Raw genomic sequence first — 18,504 nt, 5'->3', positions numbered from 1 at the left:
TGACTTATGTGTTAGGGATATAAACTTGGCTGTTTTCTATAGAAAAGGGATACTACAAAAACAAACCAGTCAAAAACTAGTTGGATTTGTTCCTGTTTACTCACTTTGCTGAAGAGTTAATTTGAGAATTAGCCTTCTCCTTAGGCTCTTAATAGTTCAGGGAATCTCTGAGGGCAAGTTCAGTTGTATAAGATCAAAGTTAAGCAGTTGGACAAAAATTTAGAAAAATTCAAATAACTTAGGCCTAACGGCTTTGTTATCCCTTTATTGTTAGTGAATGCTTCTGGAATTTTTGCTCCATTCCGCTTTCCTAATGCTTCTAATTGTGTGTCATAGGAAGGAAAACAGGTCAGAGGAACAGTCTAGAACTGAAGCTGTGTAAGTGATTTAGAGTATGTGTGATGGTCTTTCCTGTCTTTCTTCCTTTGGCCGTTCAAAGCTTGGAAAATATATTTTTATGTTAATTTTAAGAAGTATTGTTTTCCTGTAACTCCCTAAAAATATTCTGTAATAATTGTTTCTCACTGGAATTTAAACGTGATTTCAGACTTTTATGTAATTAGTAATTTTTCTTTAAGAACCTAGGAATTTTGAAGCTGTAAATCTTTGATGTAATTCTATTATGAAAGAGATACTATTTATATGTATACTATGCATATGTAACATTTTCTATAGTCTATTTAACTATAGTTTTATATTACTATGTAAAATTTTAACTCACTTGTGAAGATGATTGCATTTTTACCTTAGGACAGTTAAATCAGAAACAAAATATATATTTAGGTTCAAATTGTTTGAGAAAAGTAAAATAATTTATTTGGGGGGACAGTTTTGTTTTGTTTTGATTTTAGAGGGCACAAGTGACCGAGGGGCAGAGAGAGAGAGAGAGAGAGAGAGAGAGAGAGAGAGAGAGAAAAGGAGGACTCAACCAAAGTGGGGCTCAAGCTCATCCAAAGCAGGACTCAAACTCATGAACTGTGAGATCATGGCCTGAGCTGAAGTCAGATATACCTAATGATTGAGCCACCCAGGTACCCAGGGGGAAAAGTAATTTTAAAATGTACTTATCACTTACATAAAAGAATGACTTAACATTTTTAATTAGGAAAGAATTTGAAATTAATTTTTTATCTTTTTTCCTTCCGATCAAACACATGTTTCTATTTTGGAACAACTTATGGTTTTTATTAATGCCATTCAAGCATCAGTCCATTGGTACAATAACTAGGAATTCAGCCAAAATATTATATTAACTACTTACTATAGTCCAGCCCCTGTATCTAGGGGATTAGAAACATGACTAAAATCCTATTCTTGTCCACAAGAAAATTTGCATCATTCAATTGCCGCACTTGAGCGTGTCCACAAGGAGCTTAAAATTTACAGTAGAGATAAGAAAAGCAAATAACTTGTCCTAAGTAAGGCCAGTGAGTTGAGTAGTATTAAATGGAGAAGGATTAGCATTTGGTTTGGGAGGTGGGGAGATTCTATGAAGGCTTTAGAGATAGGTGTCCTAGAAGAAGATCCCAGAAGAATAAATTGGATTGGTAGAAGAAGGTCACAGTGGGTAGAAGGAACGTTGGAGCAAAGGCACAGGGACAGAAAAACATGAGATACTTTCAGGAAGCCCTCTGGTGCGTGGTTGTTAAGGAATGTGGATGGAAGGCAGTATTTTGTGGGCTTGTAAAAATAGGTGGTTTATGTTGCAGAACACATTGAATGCCAGTGTGGGGAGTTCAGCCATTGCTTGGTAGACGGTAGAGAAACTTTGAGGATTTTTAAGTGGAAACCGATAGGAACAGACCTGTGCTTCGGGAAGACCAATTTGGCAGTATTGCTTGGTATGGATGGAGTAGATGACGGCGGCAGTATTGTGTAGTAGAATTGGGGTAGAAGGAAGAAGGAGAGAAAGTGGTTAAAGTTAATCTTGGGTAAGAAGTATTGAAAATCGAAAAGGGATGGTAGTGGTAGAAACGGAGAGATGTTCTAGGTAAAAGCTACATAATTTGGCTCTTGATTCGATGGGTGGAAGAAGTAAGCAGGTGTTAGAGATGTTGGTGTTTTGGTTCCTAGTGACAAATGCAGAGCTCTTTATATCTAAATCTGCTCAAGGAGGTTTCCTTCTTTGTTCTCTGTAAATTGGTCAGCATCATTCAATACTTGGTAGGCTTTGGATAGGATACAATAGAAGAAAGTTTTGTATTTTAACTTAAATATCTATAGTATTCAGTAATGGTGGACATTTTGGCAAACTTGTTCCTTGTATCTTCCCCTAATAAATTTCTTAACATCATCTGATACTGAGTCTATGTTCAGACTAATATGATTATCTAAAAAATGTGTTTTTGCAGATTTTGTTGATTAAAAAAATCATTGGATTTATCTGATAACACAAGTTTCTTTTATTACCATCGCATGCTATTTATTTGAAGATACTAGGTGACTTGACCTGTAGATTTTTCTATATTCTGGTTTTGGCTGATTGTGTCTTTTATGTGTTATTTACATTTTTTATTTGCTCCCCTAGGTGATTAGAGCTAAGGCTTCATCTCTTCATTTTTTTTTAAGGGGACAGGATAAGAATACTTACTGGGTGGTGCTGTGTGTAGCACATGTGGGAAGCATAGCCCACCCAGGTGTCCCACTTTTAGTGATATTAGGATTGATTATTTGGTTCCGATATTGTCAGCCTAATCCAAGCAATGCAGTGTTCCCACATTGGGGTGCCTGGGTGGCTCAGTTGCTTAAGCATCTGACTATTGATTTTGGTTCAGGTCATGATCTCAGGGTTTGTGAGATTAAGTCCTGTATCAAACTGTGCTGAACATGGAGCCTGCTTGGGATTCTCTCTCTTCCTCCCTCCCTCCCCCTCCCCCCCACCTCTCCCCTGCACACACTCATGCTCTCTCTCCTTCAAAATAAATAAAAATGTTCCCACATTAACCAGCCTTTCATCTATGGCTTTTTTCTTCTCTCTCTCTCTCTCTCTCTCTCTGTTTCTCTTAATTTGTTTCTTTCTTTTGTGGGTAGCGACTATTGTTGCAGAGTGCTTTTATATCAGTAGGGTTGGGAAAATGGTGACATTTCCAATTCTGTCATCTCTTCTGCATTTATTAGCTGGACTTTTTGTGTGTGAGAAGAACTTGCCCTCATCAACTATTCAGTTGGCCTGGACTATAGTTTATATAGGGTGTACAGACTGGGTGTATGCTGTTATTTTATTTGCCAATTTTAAGGATGGCTTTTTTTTTTAGTATCATTATGAACTCATGAATTTATTTATTTTTAAAAATTTTTAATTTTATTTTTGAGAGAGACAGAGACAGAGTACAAGCAGAGGAGGGACAGAGAGAGAGGGAGACCCAGAATCTGAAGCAGGCTCCATCTAGTCTGGGCTGTCAGCTCTGGGCTGTGAGATCATGGCTTGAGACGAAGTAGGACACTTACCTGACTGACTGAGCCACCCAGATGCACCTGAACTCATGAATTTATATGTTTGATGTTTTTCAGTCCATTTGTGGTTTGTATGAATGTATTTCTACGCTCTAAGTATCCATCTCTGGGTGCTCCTTTGAGTTAGCACTGGTGTGCTTTTGCCATGACTCTGTTCATTTTTGATAGACTTCTTGCTTGTGATCAGACCAAAATATCCCAGGACCATCTTGAAATTTCTTGACCAGACTTGGAATTAGGCATTTTTTCAAGAAGCCCAAGTTCAAAGAGTTATTTTTGAAGCAATAGGAGTTTCACTTTGGGAAGCTATTAAAGAACAATACAAGATATGGGGCGCCTGGGTGGCTCAGTCGGTTAAGCCTCCGACTTCAGCTCTGGTCATGATCTCACGTTCATGGGTCCGAGCCCCACATCAGGCTCTGTGCTGACAGCTCTGAGCCTGGAGCCTGTCTTCGGATTCTGTGTCTCCTTCTCACCTTCTCTCTCTGCCCCTCTGTCTCTCTCTGTCTCAAAAATAAATAAAACATTAAAAAAATTAAAAAAAAAGAACAATACAAGAGAGAGTGCAGTCACATAAATGATAGCAGGGTTCTCATAATGTGTTTGGGGATGTAAGTGCTGTAGGAAATACCAGTGATTCCCGGAATGTTTGGATAGTCATTTTGGAATGACAGGAGCTGGGTACCAAATTGGAGAAATACTAAAATTATAGAGGATAAATTATTCAAAAGTGTGAAAGAGCATCTGTGTAGGATAGTAAAGGAGCTTGACTAGAACACAGACCACCTTGACTTTGGTCTTGACATTGTAAGCTCTGGAAATAAGAGGAGGTTTTTGAGTTTGGAAGTGAAATTGAAAGTCATACTTTGGAAAGGTTAGTATTGCAGCAAGGTTATGCAGTTGCATACTGCAGGGTTCTCAGCTGGAGATTTGCAACGTAATCTTTGAAAAATGAAAACAAAAACTCTGTACCTGGGGACTTTTTCTAAACTGTTGAATACCAGGCTCATTTGTTTTTCAAAAGACCCCTGTGTGATTCAGTTTTGTGCAACCCTTTGTAAGGACTATTGGATTAAAATGAAAAGGTCTAAGATCAGTTCCACTATTGCAGAGATAGTGAGGAGTAGGGTTAGGCAGTGGCAGTGGGTTAGGGTAATGGCAATGAAAATGAGAGGAAGGAAGTGATAGAAAAATGCAAATTTATGGGTTTTTAAAAAATGTTTATTCTTGAGAGAGAGAGAGACCATAAGCAGAGGAGAGGCAGAGAGAGGGGGAGACACATAATCTGAAGAAGGCTCCAGCCTCTGAGCTGTCAGCAGAGTCCCGTGTGGGGCTTGAGCTCACAAACGGCAAGATTATGACCTGAGCAGAAGTCAGATGCTGAACTGATTGAGCCACCCAGGTACCATGCAAATTTATGTTTTAAAAGTTTATACGGGTATCTGGGTGGCTCAGTCGGTTAGGCGTCTGACTCTTGATTTTGGTTCAGGTCTTGATCTCACATTTTTGAGTTCGAGCCTCATGTTGGGCTTCACGCTGACAGCAGAGAGTCTGCTTGGGAGTCTCTCTCTCTCTCTCTCTCTCTCTCTCTCTCTCTCTCTCACCCCCCTGCCCTTCTTCCTCCTCAAAATAAATAAACTTAAATTTTTATATAGTATATCATTAGTAATTTTAGCACTATTAAAAGGATTCAAAGAGAAAGAAACAAAGATGACTCCAAGATTGGGGTCAAATAGAAATGGGAAGATTGGCAGAGATCGCTAGTTTGGGAGAGAAGATAATGGAGCATGTTGTGTGTTCAGATGCTGGCTATATATCACAGTGAACTCTTGAGGGGCTGAAGTGTGTTCTATGTCTTCCTTTTCCTGAATGCTTCATTCACTCTTTCTGCAGAGTACTCAGCTAATGATTGCGTGATGCCGTATTGACTGAGGGCAAATAGAGTTAAGTTTTTATTTGATACTTGTGATTACAATAAGTGTTTGATATGTTAAACAAGAACCATCTGTTGAATGTTAAATAAAATGGGAAACAGTGGGAAAAAAACATCCCAGCAAATATAAAAAAGATTAATATCAGTAAATATTACAATTATTTGAAACAAAACCAGGCAGAGGACTTGAATAGCTAATTCTCAGTTAATCCTTGAGGAATGTGGGGGTTAGCCGTGCCCTCCCCCCATGTAGTAGAAAATCCACATAGAACTTTTGACTCCCCCAAATTTAACTGCTAACAGCCCACTGTTGACCAGAAGCCTTAGTGGTAACATAATCAGATAATATATTATCTGTTATATTTGTTATGTACTATATTGTTATAATAAAGAGAAAAAAATGTTAAGACAATTATGATAAAAATATTAAATTTTTTAAATGTTTATTTTGAGAAAGAGAGAGAGAGCAAGGGAGCATGAGTAGGGGAGGGCAGAGGGAGAGGAGGAGAGAATCCCAAGGAGGCTGTTCGCTGTCAGTGCAGAGCCTGATGTGGGGCTCAAACTCAAAAACCGTACGTGAGTTCGAAACCCACATTGGGCTTCCCACTGACAGCGCGGAGCCTGGTTGGGATTCTCTTTCTCTCCCTCTGCCCCTCCCCTGCTTGCTCTCTCTGTCTCCCTCTCAGAAATAAATAAACTTCAAAATATTAAAAAAAAACCTCACAAACCGTGAGATCAGACAGTTAACCAACTAAGCCACCCAGGTGCTCCATGAGAAAATATATTTACAGTGGTGTCCCGTGTTTATGGAAAAAAATTCACGTGCAAGTGGACCTGCACATCTCAAATCCATTTGTTCAAGGGTCAGCTGCGATTCATTAATTCCCTCCTTCGACGAACATTTACTGCGCTCTTCCATCAGGCGGTGGTCCAGGTGGTAGCAGACAGGATCTCTGAGCATTCGGACAGAGCTGAGGGAGATGGACAGCAGGCATGTTCCAAAACACAAGAATTATAAATAGTGCTGTTAAGAAAATAAGATAGAGTAATGATAGGGTAAAGAGTGGCTTTTGGGCTTTTATTTTGTTTTGATTGATTGATTTTTGCCTTTTCTTACTGGAAAGCACTAGTAGTTGTACAGCTGTAGTTTAGGATTCCTAATCTCTACTTAATTATGTGGGAAAAATTAGATTGAAGTTTTATTGGGGTTCCCTGATAATTGGAATTTTTCCAATAATTATGTTTTTCTTTTATTTTAATATTTTCTTTTGTTTGGTTCTTCTCAAGGACATTTATATAATAGACGGAGTGCAGATTGAGATCTGCTGTTTCTTTTGGAAATTACTTACGTGGGTTCTTTTCACAGAATAGTGTTTGTTTTGTTCTGGTGGGAGGGAAACTATTCCTCTGAAAAATGTTCACATTTTTTCCTGTGGCTTCATTCAGTAGTGAAATGTAGTGATTTGATTTTGCCATGAGTCACTAGCATATTAGAGGATAGAACCTGGGTCTCTTGGAAACTTCTCTGATTATTGTACAGGATGGTTGTCAGGGTCAGATGAGATGCACATGAGAATTAAAGGAATCCCTGGATACTTAGAAGTTGAAAGAGCTGGCCATAGCTTGTCTTTATCCTTTGCTGTTTAATTATATGTCATGTAACTGAGTGTTGCACGGTGTAATTAGAGTATAGGAAGTTCAGAGCATTTCTTTAAAGGAAGGGAATAAGTGGTTTTGCAGATGGGAAGTTACTTGTATGAGGATCTCTTTAACAGATAAATATTTGTGTTTTTCATACATTACTGAAGATTGGTACAGAAAAACAGCAAGAAAGATGCCAGTTATTTTGCAGTTATATATTTTTTATTACTAAGTTTAGGGACTTTTTAGGTATGAGAAAGACCTAGTTGAGTAGGAAAATAAATTTAGGTCTTTAATTTTCTATTTGGAAATTTTTGAGAATATAAGATCTACAGGAAGAAAAGGGATGAGGCTTTTAGAAATAGAAATAGAAATAGTACAAAGATTGGGGTACTTGGGTGGTTTAGTCTGTTGAGCCTCTGACTTCGGCTCAGGCCATGATCTCATGGTCCATGAGTTCGAGCCCCAAGTCAGGCTCTGTGCTGATAGCTCAGAGCCTGGAGCCTGCTTTGGATTCTTTGTCTCCCTCTCTCTCTGCTCCCCGCCGCCCCCAAATATAAATAAACATAAACAGATTTTTTTAAAAAAGTACCAAGACTTACAAGAATAGCCCTTAGGCTCACCTTAGTCCATGCTTCCTTTAATAATTCTGACTACCTGTGTGGAATTGTTTTCTTTTTGAAGGAAACTTGAACATAACTTCAGAAGAAGATTTGATACTTTATTTCTGGACTGCATATATATAACAAGACCATCAGAATGTCGGGAGCCTCAGTGAAGGTGGCTGTGCGGGTTCGGCCCTTCAATTCTCGAGAGACCAGCAAAGAGTCCAAGTGCATCATTCAGATGCAAGGCAACTCGACCAGTGAGTACATACTGTGTTCTATCAAGCATATCTCACCTTCCTGTCTTTTCTCTTTTCCCTTCTTAATGTGAACAGAATAAATGGACATTTGGGTATTAACACTTTGGACTTTGCTATTCTGAATGATCTACTAAGTGTTTCCCCCTGTGATTTTTGCTTTAATATATTTAAATATGGACTATTTATTTTGTTCTTTACAATTGAGAAATCCCTGGAAAATGAAACTAATTTAGCTAGAGTTACTAATTTAAAATCTTTTTTTAGTGTTTATTTTTGAGAAAGAGAGCAAGCAAGCAGGGGAGGGGCAGAGAGAGGGGAAGACACAGAATTGGAAACAGGCTCCAGGCTCCGAGCTGTCCGCACAGAGTCTGACATGGGGCTTGAACCTGTGAACCGTGAGATCTGAGCTGAAGTCGGTCGCTCAACGACTGAGCCACTCAGATACTCCTTAAGTTGAAATCTTAATGCTAATAAAGGTGTAAGCAGTGATTTTTTTACTTGACTATGATGTGAAATGTATCTATTGAGGCTCTTAAGATTATTTTTCTTTCTTGATTTTAAATGGCATTGACCTTGCCAAGATGGTCTTAAAACTTACTCTCCTTCCTTATAGGGATTCTTTGAGTCAAACAACAGTTATAGCTACAATTGATAATAAACATACAAATTTATTACTAAAATTATCAGTAATAATTTACTTATAATTTTTTTACAAATAAAATTATTTCTTATTGAAATTGAAGTCATTACTTTCTAGCTTCTTTATATATAATTGCTTAGGTAAAAAAAGACTTAAGCTGGTTTCATGTACTTGCATTAATAATTAATTTATGTGGATATGTAGGCAAATTATTACTTAAAATAGTGGTAGGTTTACTATTTTGAAGCCTACAACTTTGTGATAAAGATAAACTTTGGATAACTTGTGTTCTTTCAGACATACAAGTTAATGCTGAGTTGTTGGGGAAACCGTTTTGATCTCCTCTATGTGTGGGCCATTTGGCAGTGTTCTCTGTAGAGGATTCTACCAGTGGGAAATAAAATTATGTATTTAAGGTCTACAATGTGATGTTTTGATATATACATACATTGCAAAATGATTACCACAGTCCAAAGTAATTAACTTATCTGTCACCTCTCATAATTACCTTTTTTTGGTGTGTGTGTGTGTGTGTGTGTGTGTTGAAAACACTTGAGATTTATTTCCCAGCAAATTTTAAGTGTACAGTACATTATTATTAACTATAGTTACTATGCTGCACTGCACATTAGGTCTCTTGAACTTATTTATCTCATGACTAAAAATGTGTATTTTTTTTTATCAATATCTTGCCTTTGACCCCATCCCTAGCCTCTGGTAACCACCATTCTGTTTCTGTTATTATGAGTTTGCCTTTTTAGTAGATATTTTTAAATGATGCAAGAGTACGAATTATATTCTGTGAGTAATTGTAAAAAAAAAGATGCAAAACTTAGTACTGAATTGTATACTTTAAAGGGGTGAACTTTACAGGGTATATAAAATTATATTTTACGTTTTTTAAAAAAAGGTCAATATTGATCATTTGCTCCTTTCTTAAAGTTTGAGCTAGATGTATAATTGAACTAGAGAACAAGTGTTTATGTTCATAAGTGCCACTAATTTAAGCTATGGTATTATTCATGCTTCATTTTAAGAATTAAGTTTTACACAATATGTAACTCAATCTTTGCACAAAGGCCATACTAATTTGTATCAGTGCGGTTTTAGTATGCGTGCTGCTGAAGTGAACATACCGAATCCTGATTATTGAGCTCGTTTCTTTCTGAAAAGTGTATTTAATTATAACTTAGTTTGGAGGCATTTTTGGCTGTTGATGCTGCCACTAAAAACGCTGGCATGTTCACAAGTTCTTGTAAAAGGTGTGCTTTTAGGGGACCCTGGGTCTGGGGCCAGAATCGATCCTAAAAAGAACTACTTTTCTCTGTGGTATGTTTTGCATACTGAGCTATCCAAGAGAAATACCCGTTTATTTGCTGCTACTTTCTTTCTTTTCTTTTTTTTAGATTTATTTATTTTGAGAGAGAGTCCATGAGCAGGGGAATGGCAGAAAGGGAGAGGAAGAGAGAGAATCCCAAGCAGGCTTCATTATGTTAGCACAGAGCCCAAGGCAGGGTCCAATCTCACCAATCATGAGGTCATGACCTGAGCTGATGCTTAAAGCCCTGAGCCACCCAGGCACCTCAAAAATTCTTACTACAAACTTTTACATAGAAAATTAGTATTAGGAGCGCCTGGATGGCTCAGTCAGCCAAGCATCCGACTTGATTTCAGCTCAGGTCCTGCTCGTGCGCGTGCTCAGTCTCTCTCCCTCCCGAAATAAATAAGTAGTAAGCTTAAAAAAAAAGAAAGAGCGTGAGTATTAGAAGGCCTTATTCATGAAATGCAAAAACCAGTTTATTATATAACTAAAGTAAATGGAAAAGTTTTATTAGCATAAATAATGATACTAGGGTTTTTTTCTTGATAACAAATCATTTTATAAATTGGTTATAAGTTCATATTCATTGTCAAAGTCAAATAGCATTATATTAATTTCCCCCATTTTTATTTATTTTTGTGACTCTGTAAAACATTCATTCACGTGGTATAAAATTAAAAAGGTACGAAGAACATACAGTGTAAACACTTCCTCTGACCCGTCATGCAGTCAGCCAGTTCCTCTCCCTGGAAGCAATTTGTGTTTCCTTCCAGAGAGAGTGCAGGCAGCATCTTTTTCTAAGATAGTTTTTTACCCTTTTAATTAGTGATAAGGTATAATAGTAGCTTATATTTCAGTCTTGACTGCTTTTTGTTTTATTTATTTATTTTCTCACCCCTCCCCCCAGCAGTGTATGTTTTAAATACCTGAGTAATACAGCTCATGTTTATAATTTGTAAAAGTTGTTTCCTTTGAGATTTCAGCATGAAAAAATATCTGTGTAAGTTAAAAAGGTTTTATATACTAGAAGGTATCTCCGATATGTATAATGGTATGGTGAGTACTAAATAGAATATCAAAAAAGTACTCAACTGACTGTCCAGGAGAATAAAACTAGAGAGTATGGGGTAAAATGAAAAGGATTTTCTGTAGTTCTGGATAGTCTGAGAAGTGGATCTGGGTCTGCTAGATTTTTCTGATTTTGCTGGTTTTTTTTTATCATAAGGATTAAAAGCTCACTAAGAAATTATTAAAAAATAAGTGTTAGAGCTCATTGTGTATAAGATATATAGCTTTCTTTTTGACCTTTTAATTTTGATTGTATAGAAAATACTGTCACTTTAGGGGAAAAAAAAATAAAATTGTCCAAATATGATACTTACTCCGAGTGGCGAATGTCCCATGTTTTCACTTGTAGTAGAGCGCAAACTGAGGAGAAAATAAGGCCCCTGCTGGTACACCTTTTGAGTAGAGGGTCATAGATTTTACGGTTTGTGGGGGTCTAAGTTCTATTCACTCAGTCTTGCTTACCTCCCACAAAAATGTCTCCAGAATTATTGAATATATTGAAATGTCTTTTGATGACATAGTAATGAAGAAATGGCTTTTATTAAAAGCAATAATCTGGTTATGATAGGACTGGGTACATTGTACTGGTCACATGTCTGTGGGCCATGGTAAGCACAGTGCTGAACTACCAAATGGTTTTTCCATCACACTCGGTTCAGAACTGTTGTAGACAGCGGACTGAGTGGCTCTGATACCCTTTCTTTTCCTTTCTCTTTTGAGAGTTTGCTATAATGTGAGTCTGTAGGAATCAGAGTTCTATGTACCATAGGACCCTGTCCCTAAGGAGTTTTCAAAAGTTTGTGGTAGAGGACACAGATGTACCAAAATAAACTTAGTAGAGTAAAAGTGATCAAAGTGATAATTGCCATCAGTAGGGGTTTTAAAAAGTGCAAATGTGAGTTTGGCAAAGGACACATGTAAGATACATAGATGATGGGGCATTTCAACTGGACCTTGTGGAGTGAGATTTAAACTAAGCCCCCAGCATGTTTGGGGAAAATTTCAAAATTGCAGTGTATGAGGATTTAGAAGTGTTTTGACCATGTATGGTATTCTTAACTCTTATTTGTCCATGACACATGCCACTCTGCACACAGTTAGTAGGACAGGTTTGTGACTTTTGAATTAACATTAGTCTGCTGGGGGAAAAAATCCTCATTTGATGAATCAGCTTGGAAAAAGTAGGGTTGGTTTTCTAGCTAAATACTTTTTTGTGGCTTAGCAGTTTGGGGGTAATTTGGTTCCTTTGAAAGGTGTTTGTTCTTGGAATACTAATTGAGTGAGACTTTTCCTCCAGCATTTTTGGTGGTTTCAGTTTTCTGCTACTGTTGGCTATTTCTGTTTTTAGTTTTCTATGGCAGTTTCTTAGTTTGGCTAAAATGTGATCCACTTAATTTTTATGTGAGAGATTTTAAGCAAATTACCTGCTTATTAAAAAAGAAGTTGAGCTTAAGATTAGGAGAAAGCATGCATTTTATTGGAAAAAATGAAATGAATTTGCTATCACCACATGCATTAGCTGCTTTAAAAGACTGCTGTGTTGGCAAGCTGGCCTGGGCTCTTGCTCACAGGGATTATAGCTGATTGCACATGGAATGCAGTGGAATGTTCCTGCCATAAGGTCTCTTATGAAAAAGTAGAAGAGGGTGAAGAGTACTTTAGGGAATGTGCCAGATCTGAAAACTGAGTAGTAGCAGTTTTATTTAAGCACTTTCTGGTCTCAGAGGGAATATTTTCCATGGCACAGATAAATGTTACTGCCTTGACATTTTAAAGACCAAGTGCATACAAATGGCTTTATTTAATAATATCCCATTAAATTCCAAGTTTTCCCATTTTGGAAGCATTTTTTTTTTTGGTCTAATTGCTCTTAAAAAGGAAAGTGGGGGGCGCCTGAGTGGCTCAGTCGGTTGAGCCTCCGACTTCGGCTCAGGTCAGATCTCACATTCGTGGGTTCGAGCCCCGCGTTGGGCTCTGTGCTGGCGGCTAGCTCAGAGCCTGGAGCCCGTTTCCTGTCTTGTGTCTCCTTCTCTCTCTCTGCCCTTCCCCCTCTCATGCTGTGTGTCTCTCTGTATCAAAAATAAGTAAAACATTAAAAAAAAGAAAAAGGAAAGTGGGACAGAATTAATGGTTGAATTACACATTTATGGTAAAGCTGGAGACTTTAAAACTGCATGAATCCCCCTCTGAAAAACAGGAGGTAGGTAAAGCTGATTCTCACATGGTCCTTTAGGTATTAAATTATAATACCTTTGCTTTATCTTTAACCACAGGAATCTGTCTTTAGCTAGCCCCTTATTAAGTCTCCTTTATGTATTTGTCAGTGTTCCCTTGCTTGGGGTCTTTTTGATTTTCAGTGCCCAAATCTTAGTGGGATAGAAGGGACCCTGTGTTCCCTCCCCCTATTAATTACTAACGTACATTTTTAAAGGCCTTTTCATTACCCATGTACATTTCAAAATAGAATGCTTCACATCACAACTGGTACAAAGACTGACTTCATGTTCATGAATGAAAATTTGGGATGGAGCCTCAAGACGATGAAGTGGAGGTTTGTAAAAGAAGACTTTTGAAAGGAATTCTTTTAAATCTGAATGTATTTTCTTTTTTAAAAATTTTTAAAAAATGTTTATTCATTTTTGAGACAGAGAGAGGCAGAGCATGAGTGGGGAGGGTCAGAGAGAGAGGGAGACGCAGAATCCGACACAGGCTCCAGGCTCTGAGCTGTCAGCACAGAGCGTGATGCGGGGCTCAAACCCATGGACTGTGATCATGACCTGAGCCAAAGTCGGACACTTAACCGACTGAGCCACCCAGGCACCCCTCTGAATACATTTTCTAACTTACAGTCAGAATGAATTCTCCTTAAGTCTTTTTGGGATAAGCCAGAAGCTCCGTAACACAGCTCCGGAGTACTTTGTGGTGTGGCTGGAGGTCCAGGACAGGCCAGCTCTTCAGCAGTACTTCACCTCCACCCCATGTGCTCTAACCTTAGAGAGGGAATGCTCACTATTTTTAACGCACCCTTTGTCAGGAAGCATGCTGTGAACTCCGTAACTCCCTCCTGCCCTGTCCGCTCTCTCTGTGACATGCTACCGGTGTATGCATTTCATCGAGTCACTAAAACTGCTGAAGATTTGGGCATTTAAACTCTTAGCAGCACTAGTTTTTCTTAGAGAAAAAAACTAGAAACAACCCCAGTTTCCATCAATAGGAGAATGGATAAATAAATCATGGTACACTTACATAAGATAGAACACTACAGAGAAGAACTGTGCACACACAAATTATAAGCAAACGGTGGCTATACAAGCAAGTCGCAAAAGAAATTGGTGTATTCATATAAATTTCAAAAACCTGCAGAGCTGTTCTCTATATTCTTTATGCCCTACAAATACATGGGTAAAACTGTGGAGACGTAAGGCAATAATGACAAAATTCAGCATGCCTCAGGTGGTGGGCAGAGAGAGAGAGATCTTGGGAGGACACAGTGGTGCTGCAGGGGTGAGAATCACATTCTAGAGCTGTCTGGTAGGTACTGGGCTTTTGTTCTGTTGTTACAGCTTGTACCTTTGATACATTTATATATTTTATGAACCTTTCTACTATATGTATACTAAGTAATTTGAAAAGTATACAAAGAAAGGAAAAAACCAAAATCTTCACCTTGTAAATAGAGCTACAATATGCCTCTCACTGTCAGTTACCAGGGCTTGTCATGTAATGGGCACAATCCCGTGAAATTTGTCTCCTACCGCCTGAAGTATTCTAGACACTTTTCACTCTTTTTCCTAGGAGAGGAATATCTCCTTTTCAGGGTACGTGTCCATATTGACAAAGTGACACCCGTTAGTTACTGGCCTGCTGGATGGAAAGCCAGAAGAGGCTTGTGTGGTGCTGGAAGCAGAGTTCAGTAAAATGTATTGAAATCAACTTGGGTGCCAGTGGCATGAAACTATTTTTAAATTTCAAAATGAAACACTTCCCCTCTAGTTGGGAGTTGGTGCTACAGCTGGAGGGGTGTGCGGGGGCCAGGGAAGAGGGGTGCCCTGGAAGTAATGCTATATTTACTTAGCTGGAGTTGATGGAAATGCAGTCTGTCCTTTAGAATGACTTTTAGATGGATTTTGAGGCTAGCCTCTAAATTTAGCCCTGTCTGCTGGCCCCTGGCTTTGCTGTCCACCAGTCCCCTCTTCTACCCCCTTGTAATTTTGAAGGCAGCTTTTGCTTTCCTTTTCCTCAGGCCCAAAACATACATTTGTTTTTTCTTCTACATCTGACACAGTGACTTCTCATGTGGTAACTTACTAAACCTGCATTCTGGAATGTACCCTCTTTTAGATGAGATAATTTATCATTAACTTATTGAGCCCATTCTTTTAGGTATTCTTCAAGAACATGGTTGTAATGGCTCTGCAGTATTCTGTTATATTAATACACTGTAGTTTCTTTAGCTAATCCCCTGTTATCAGACACTTGAGCTTTAAAACTGCCTCTTAGGCCTACTGTGAAGGAAAGTGTAAGCCCCTTACAGGTGGCTTCTGAGGGCAGTGTTTGCAGCCGTTTACCGGGCATCTCTCCTGCCTGATAAACATCAAACTTGACACGTCCAAAACTGAATTCCTAGTGGGTCTTCCTCAGTCCTGCTCCCCTGCACTCTCCTCCTCCTGCTCAGTGGAGATTCTTTCTTTGTAGTTGCTCAGGGGAGATTATGTAATCATCCTTGATTTCTCTCCTGTCCTCTCTGCATTAGAAAGGCTCATGGGCCCTGTCTCAGAAGATACCCAGGATCGGACCGCTCTTCCCTCTACAGCCGCTGCCTGCAGTGACCTCCTAGCAAGTCCACAGGCTTTAACCTTGGTTTTTTAGCACTCTTTTCTCGATAGAACAGCTGGAGCAGTCCTCTTAGAATTGAAGTCGGATAGTTTTTCCCTTAAAACTCTAAGATGGTTCCCATTTTATTCAGAATAAAAGCTAAAGTCTGTTCTTTGACCTCCCCTTCTCCCTTTTTCAAACTTCTGGTCTTTTATTTAATAGCATATTGGGTACATTTCCCCACATATTCTGCAAGAATGTGATGTGATTTCATTTATTCAGTGGAAATTCAGTGCCTACCCACCCTAATATCCCAGGGTTAATGTGAGGATCAAATGGAATCCCGTATACTGCATAGGATGGTATTTGAGAAGTTACTTGTTAAGTTTTTTTTGGTAATTAGTTTTGGTACGTAAATTGTTACTTTCAATGGGAATATGAATTTAAAGTCAGGAACAATTGCACCCAAGTTGAAGGAGGCCTTTGGTATTGTGTATTTGCATCTGCTTTTTATTACATTTTATAATTTAAACGTGTTTAGTTACCTAAAAAATCTACCATCTGGATTCCAAAACAGGGAAGAGAAGACTAGCTAAAATCTTGTAGGAACTTTAGTCCTTGTTCTTTGCTGCTTTGCATCTGATTGTTCTGGACTTTCCAGGTTGCCTTAATTAAATCTAAACTGTACTTCATGTGGCCTTTAGATCTGCATTTGATGTTTTTGTCCAAAAGACAAAGCAGCCATGCCCGGGCTTTTCTCTTCTTTGCTCTTCTTTTCCTTCCTTTTTAAATGCTTTCTTTGCAGTTTTCCAGAGATGTTTCGTAGTTCACTTAAAAAAATTTTTTTTATGTTGTATTTATTTTTGATAGACAGTGCAAGCAGGGGAGGAGCAGAGAGAGAGGGAGACACAGAATCTGAAGCAGGTTCCAGGCTCTGAGCTAGTTGTCAGTACAGAGCCCGACACGGGGCTCGAACCCACAAACCGTGAGATCATGACCTGAACCGAAGTTGGACACTTAACCGACTGAGCCACCGAGGCGCTCCTTGCAGTTCATTTTTAAAAGTCCGTGCTGATAACATGGTGCTGACTGCTTTTGGTAGTTGCCCAGTGAAGTGTGAAGTGCTGTGGTGGGGCTAGCAAATCTGGGGAGCTGTTAGTGAGACCAGGGAAAGACCGGCTACGTCCACTTGCTTGTAAGGTAGGCAAGGTAGGGCTTTAGTTTTAATTTTTGGTAATATATCAACAGTTGTTTATTTTATCAAAATCATTTCCAGTGTGCTAAATCCAGTTCTTAGTTGTATTGCTTAGGATGAATGCTCTGGACATACAGGTGGTAGGAATAAGAAATGTGAAATTAGGTTTTTGAGAGCATCTATAGGAAATTAGGTTTTTGTTATTCAGCAGGCTTAGGCTGGGAGGCCACCAGGCTCTCAGAGCCTTAGAGATAGATAGTCACAGGACTGTGACGACTCTTACGAAAGCATTGAGAGACATCCGAATAATTGAGGGGTAGGGCCTGGAAAGGTAGGAAATGTCTGGGAAGCCTCTTTGTTTTGGCAGAACAGAAAACAGTATGGCCAGAATTAGCAGAAGCTGTGTGAGTGGTTGAACTACGTTTGCTGTTTCCTTGTGACATTCTTCTGGTTTGATGCCAAAAGTTCGTTTTATAACTGTGGATAAAGTTGAGGAGGCAGAATCGGTGAAGGGAAAAGCAAAAGCAGGTTTTTAAATGTCTTTTATTGGGGAGAAAAACCAAACCATGATTAGTAACTAACAACAACAAAAGCAGTAATAAACACTTAAGCTTCGCCAGCCACCGTCAGGCACTTACAGATTTTAACTCATGTCGTCCTCACAATAATCCGAGGGCAAATACTGCTGTTTTCCCCATTCCCCAGATGACTTGTCTAGGGTCACACATCCAGAACTTGGGAGAACTAGAAAATGAACTTGAGTTGTTTGACTCCAGAACCTCATTCTTAACCTCTCTGCAGCACATATTGCCTCTCAAAATAGTAAGTTTTATTATTCTGTGTAGAAGTACTGTTTGTGTGTAATTTGAACTTAACTCTCACATGAAAACTTACTTTGATGCCTCTCCTTGCTGCAAGGTAATTATGAATAACCAGGGCATTACTGTTAGTTCTGCCATCTTTGTGGCATTTGTTCGGAGCTAGAATGGGACCTCCCAGGGCGTCTCCTCTCCCAGTCATTCAACATTTGCGCAGGAGCGGCAGAATAGATGCCAGTCGGGGGTTCGTTTCATATTGATGACAACTTGGGTGCCTTGCTGGCTCAGCCTTTGGGGCACGCAAGTCTTGGTCTCAGGTTTGTGAGTTCGAGTCCCACTTTGGGTATAGAGAAATTACTTTTTTAAAAAATCTTAAAAATGTTTATTATAGCTAGCATATTTATTTTATACCCAGTTGAGGATGACACTGTGACATTACAGAATTGGTAGAGTTTTGTTTTGTTTTCCATTTTATATTTATTTTTACTACTCTGGGATTGAATACATAATGAACACACATAGTAAGTACATTTATATTGTTTACAGGATTTGGAATCTAAGTTTGTTATTTTATTTTATTTTTTTAATTTGTTTATTCTTTGAGAGACAGAGAGTGTGAGCAGGGGAGGATCAGAGAGAGAGGGAGATACAGTAGGTTTGTTATTTTAAATGATTAAGGAACTTTATGATTATAGTTCTTCTGCTTAATTCTACCTTATGGCAATATGCTTTTATACCATTTTAATGTACTTCTG

At 38.6% G+C, this 18,504-nt stretch overlaps 1 protein-coding gene across 2 annotated transcripts in view; it reads left to right on the top strand.

Annotated features, from left to right (window-relative positions):
- The first annotated feature begins 361 nt into the window (after positions 1–361).
- KIF1B (kinesin family member 1B) overlaps positions 362–18,504 on the top strand; it is a 125,823-nt gene continuing 107,680 nt past the window's right edge. Inside the window, exons 1-2 of one of the 2 annotated variants that reach the window (XM_029946162.1) lie at positions 362–378; positions 7,712–7,892. In XM_029946162.1, the coding sequence (XP_029802022.1) occupies positions 7,787–7,892 (106 nt within the window). In that variant the 5' untranslated portion in view covers positions 362–378; positions 7,712–7,786. The remainder of the gene's footprint in view (positions 379–7,711; positions 7,893–18,504) is intronic. The other variant, XM_029946163.1, reaches the window with a different exon arrangement.

This window comes from Suricata suricatta, chromosome 8 (genome assembly GCF_006229205.1).
Source record: "Suricata suricatta isolate VVHF042 chromosome 8, meerkat_22Aug2017_6uvM2_HiC, whole genome shotgun sequence".
Classification (NCBI taxonomy): Eukaryota; Metazoa; Chordata; class Mammalia; order Carnivora; family Herpestidae; genus Suricata; species Suricata suricatta.
The sequence above is the reverse complement of the archived record's forward strand: the minus strand, read 5'-3'. Positions and strand labels throughout refer to the sequence as shown.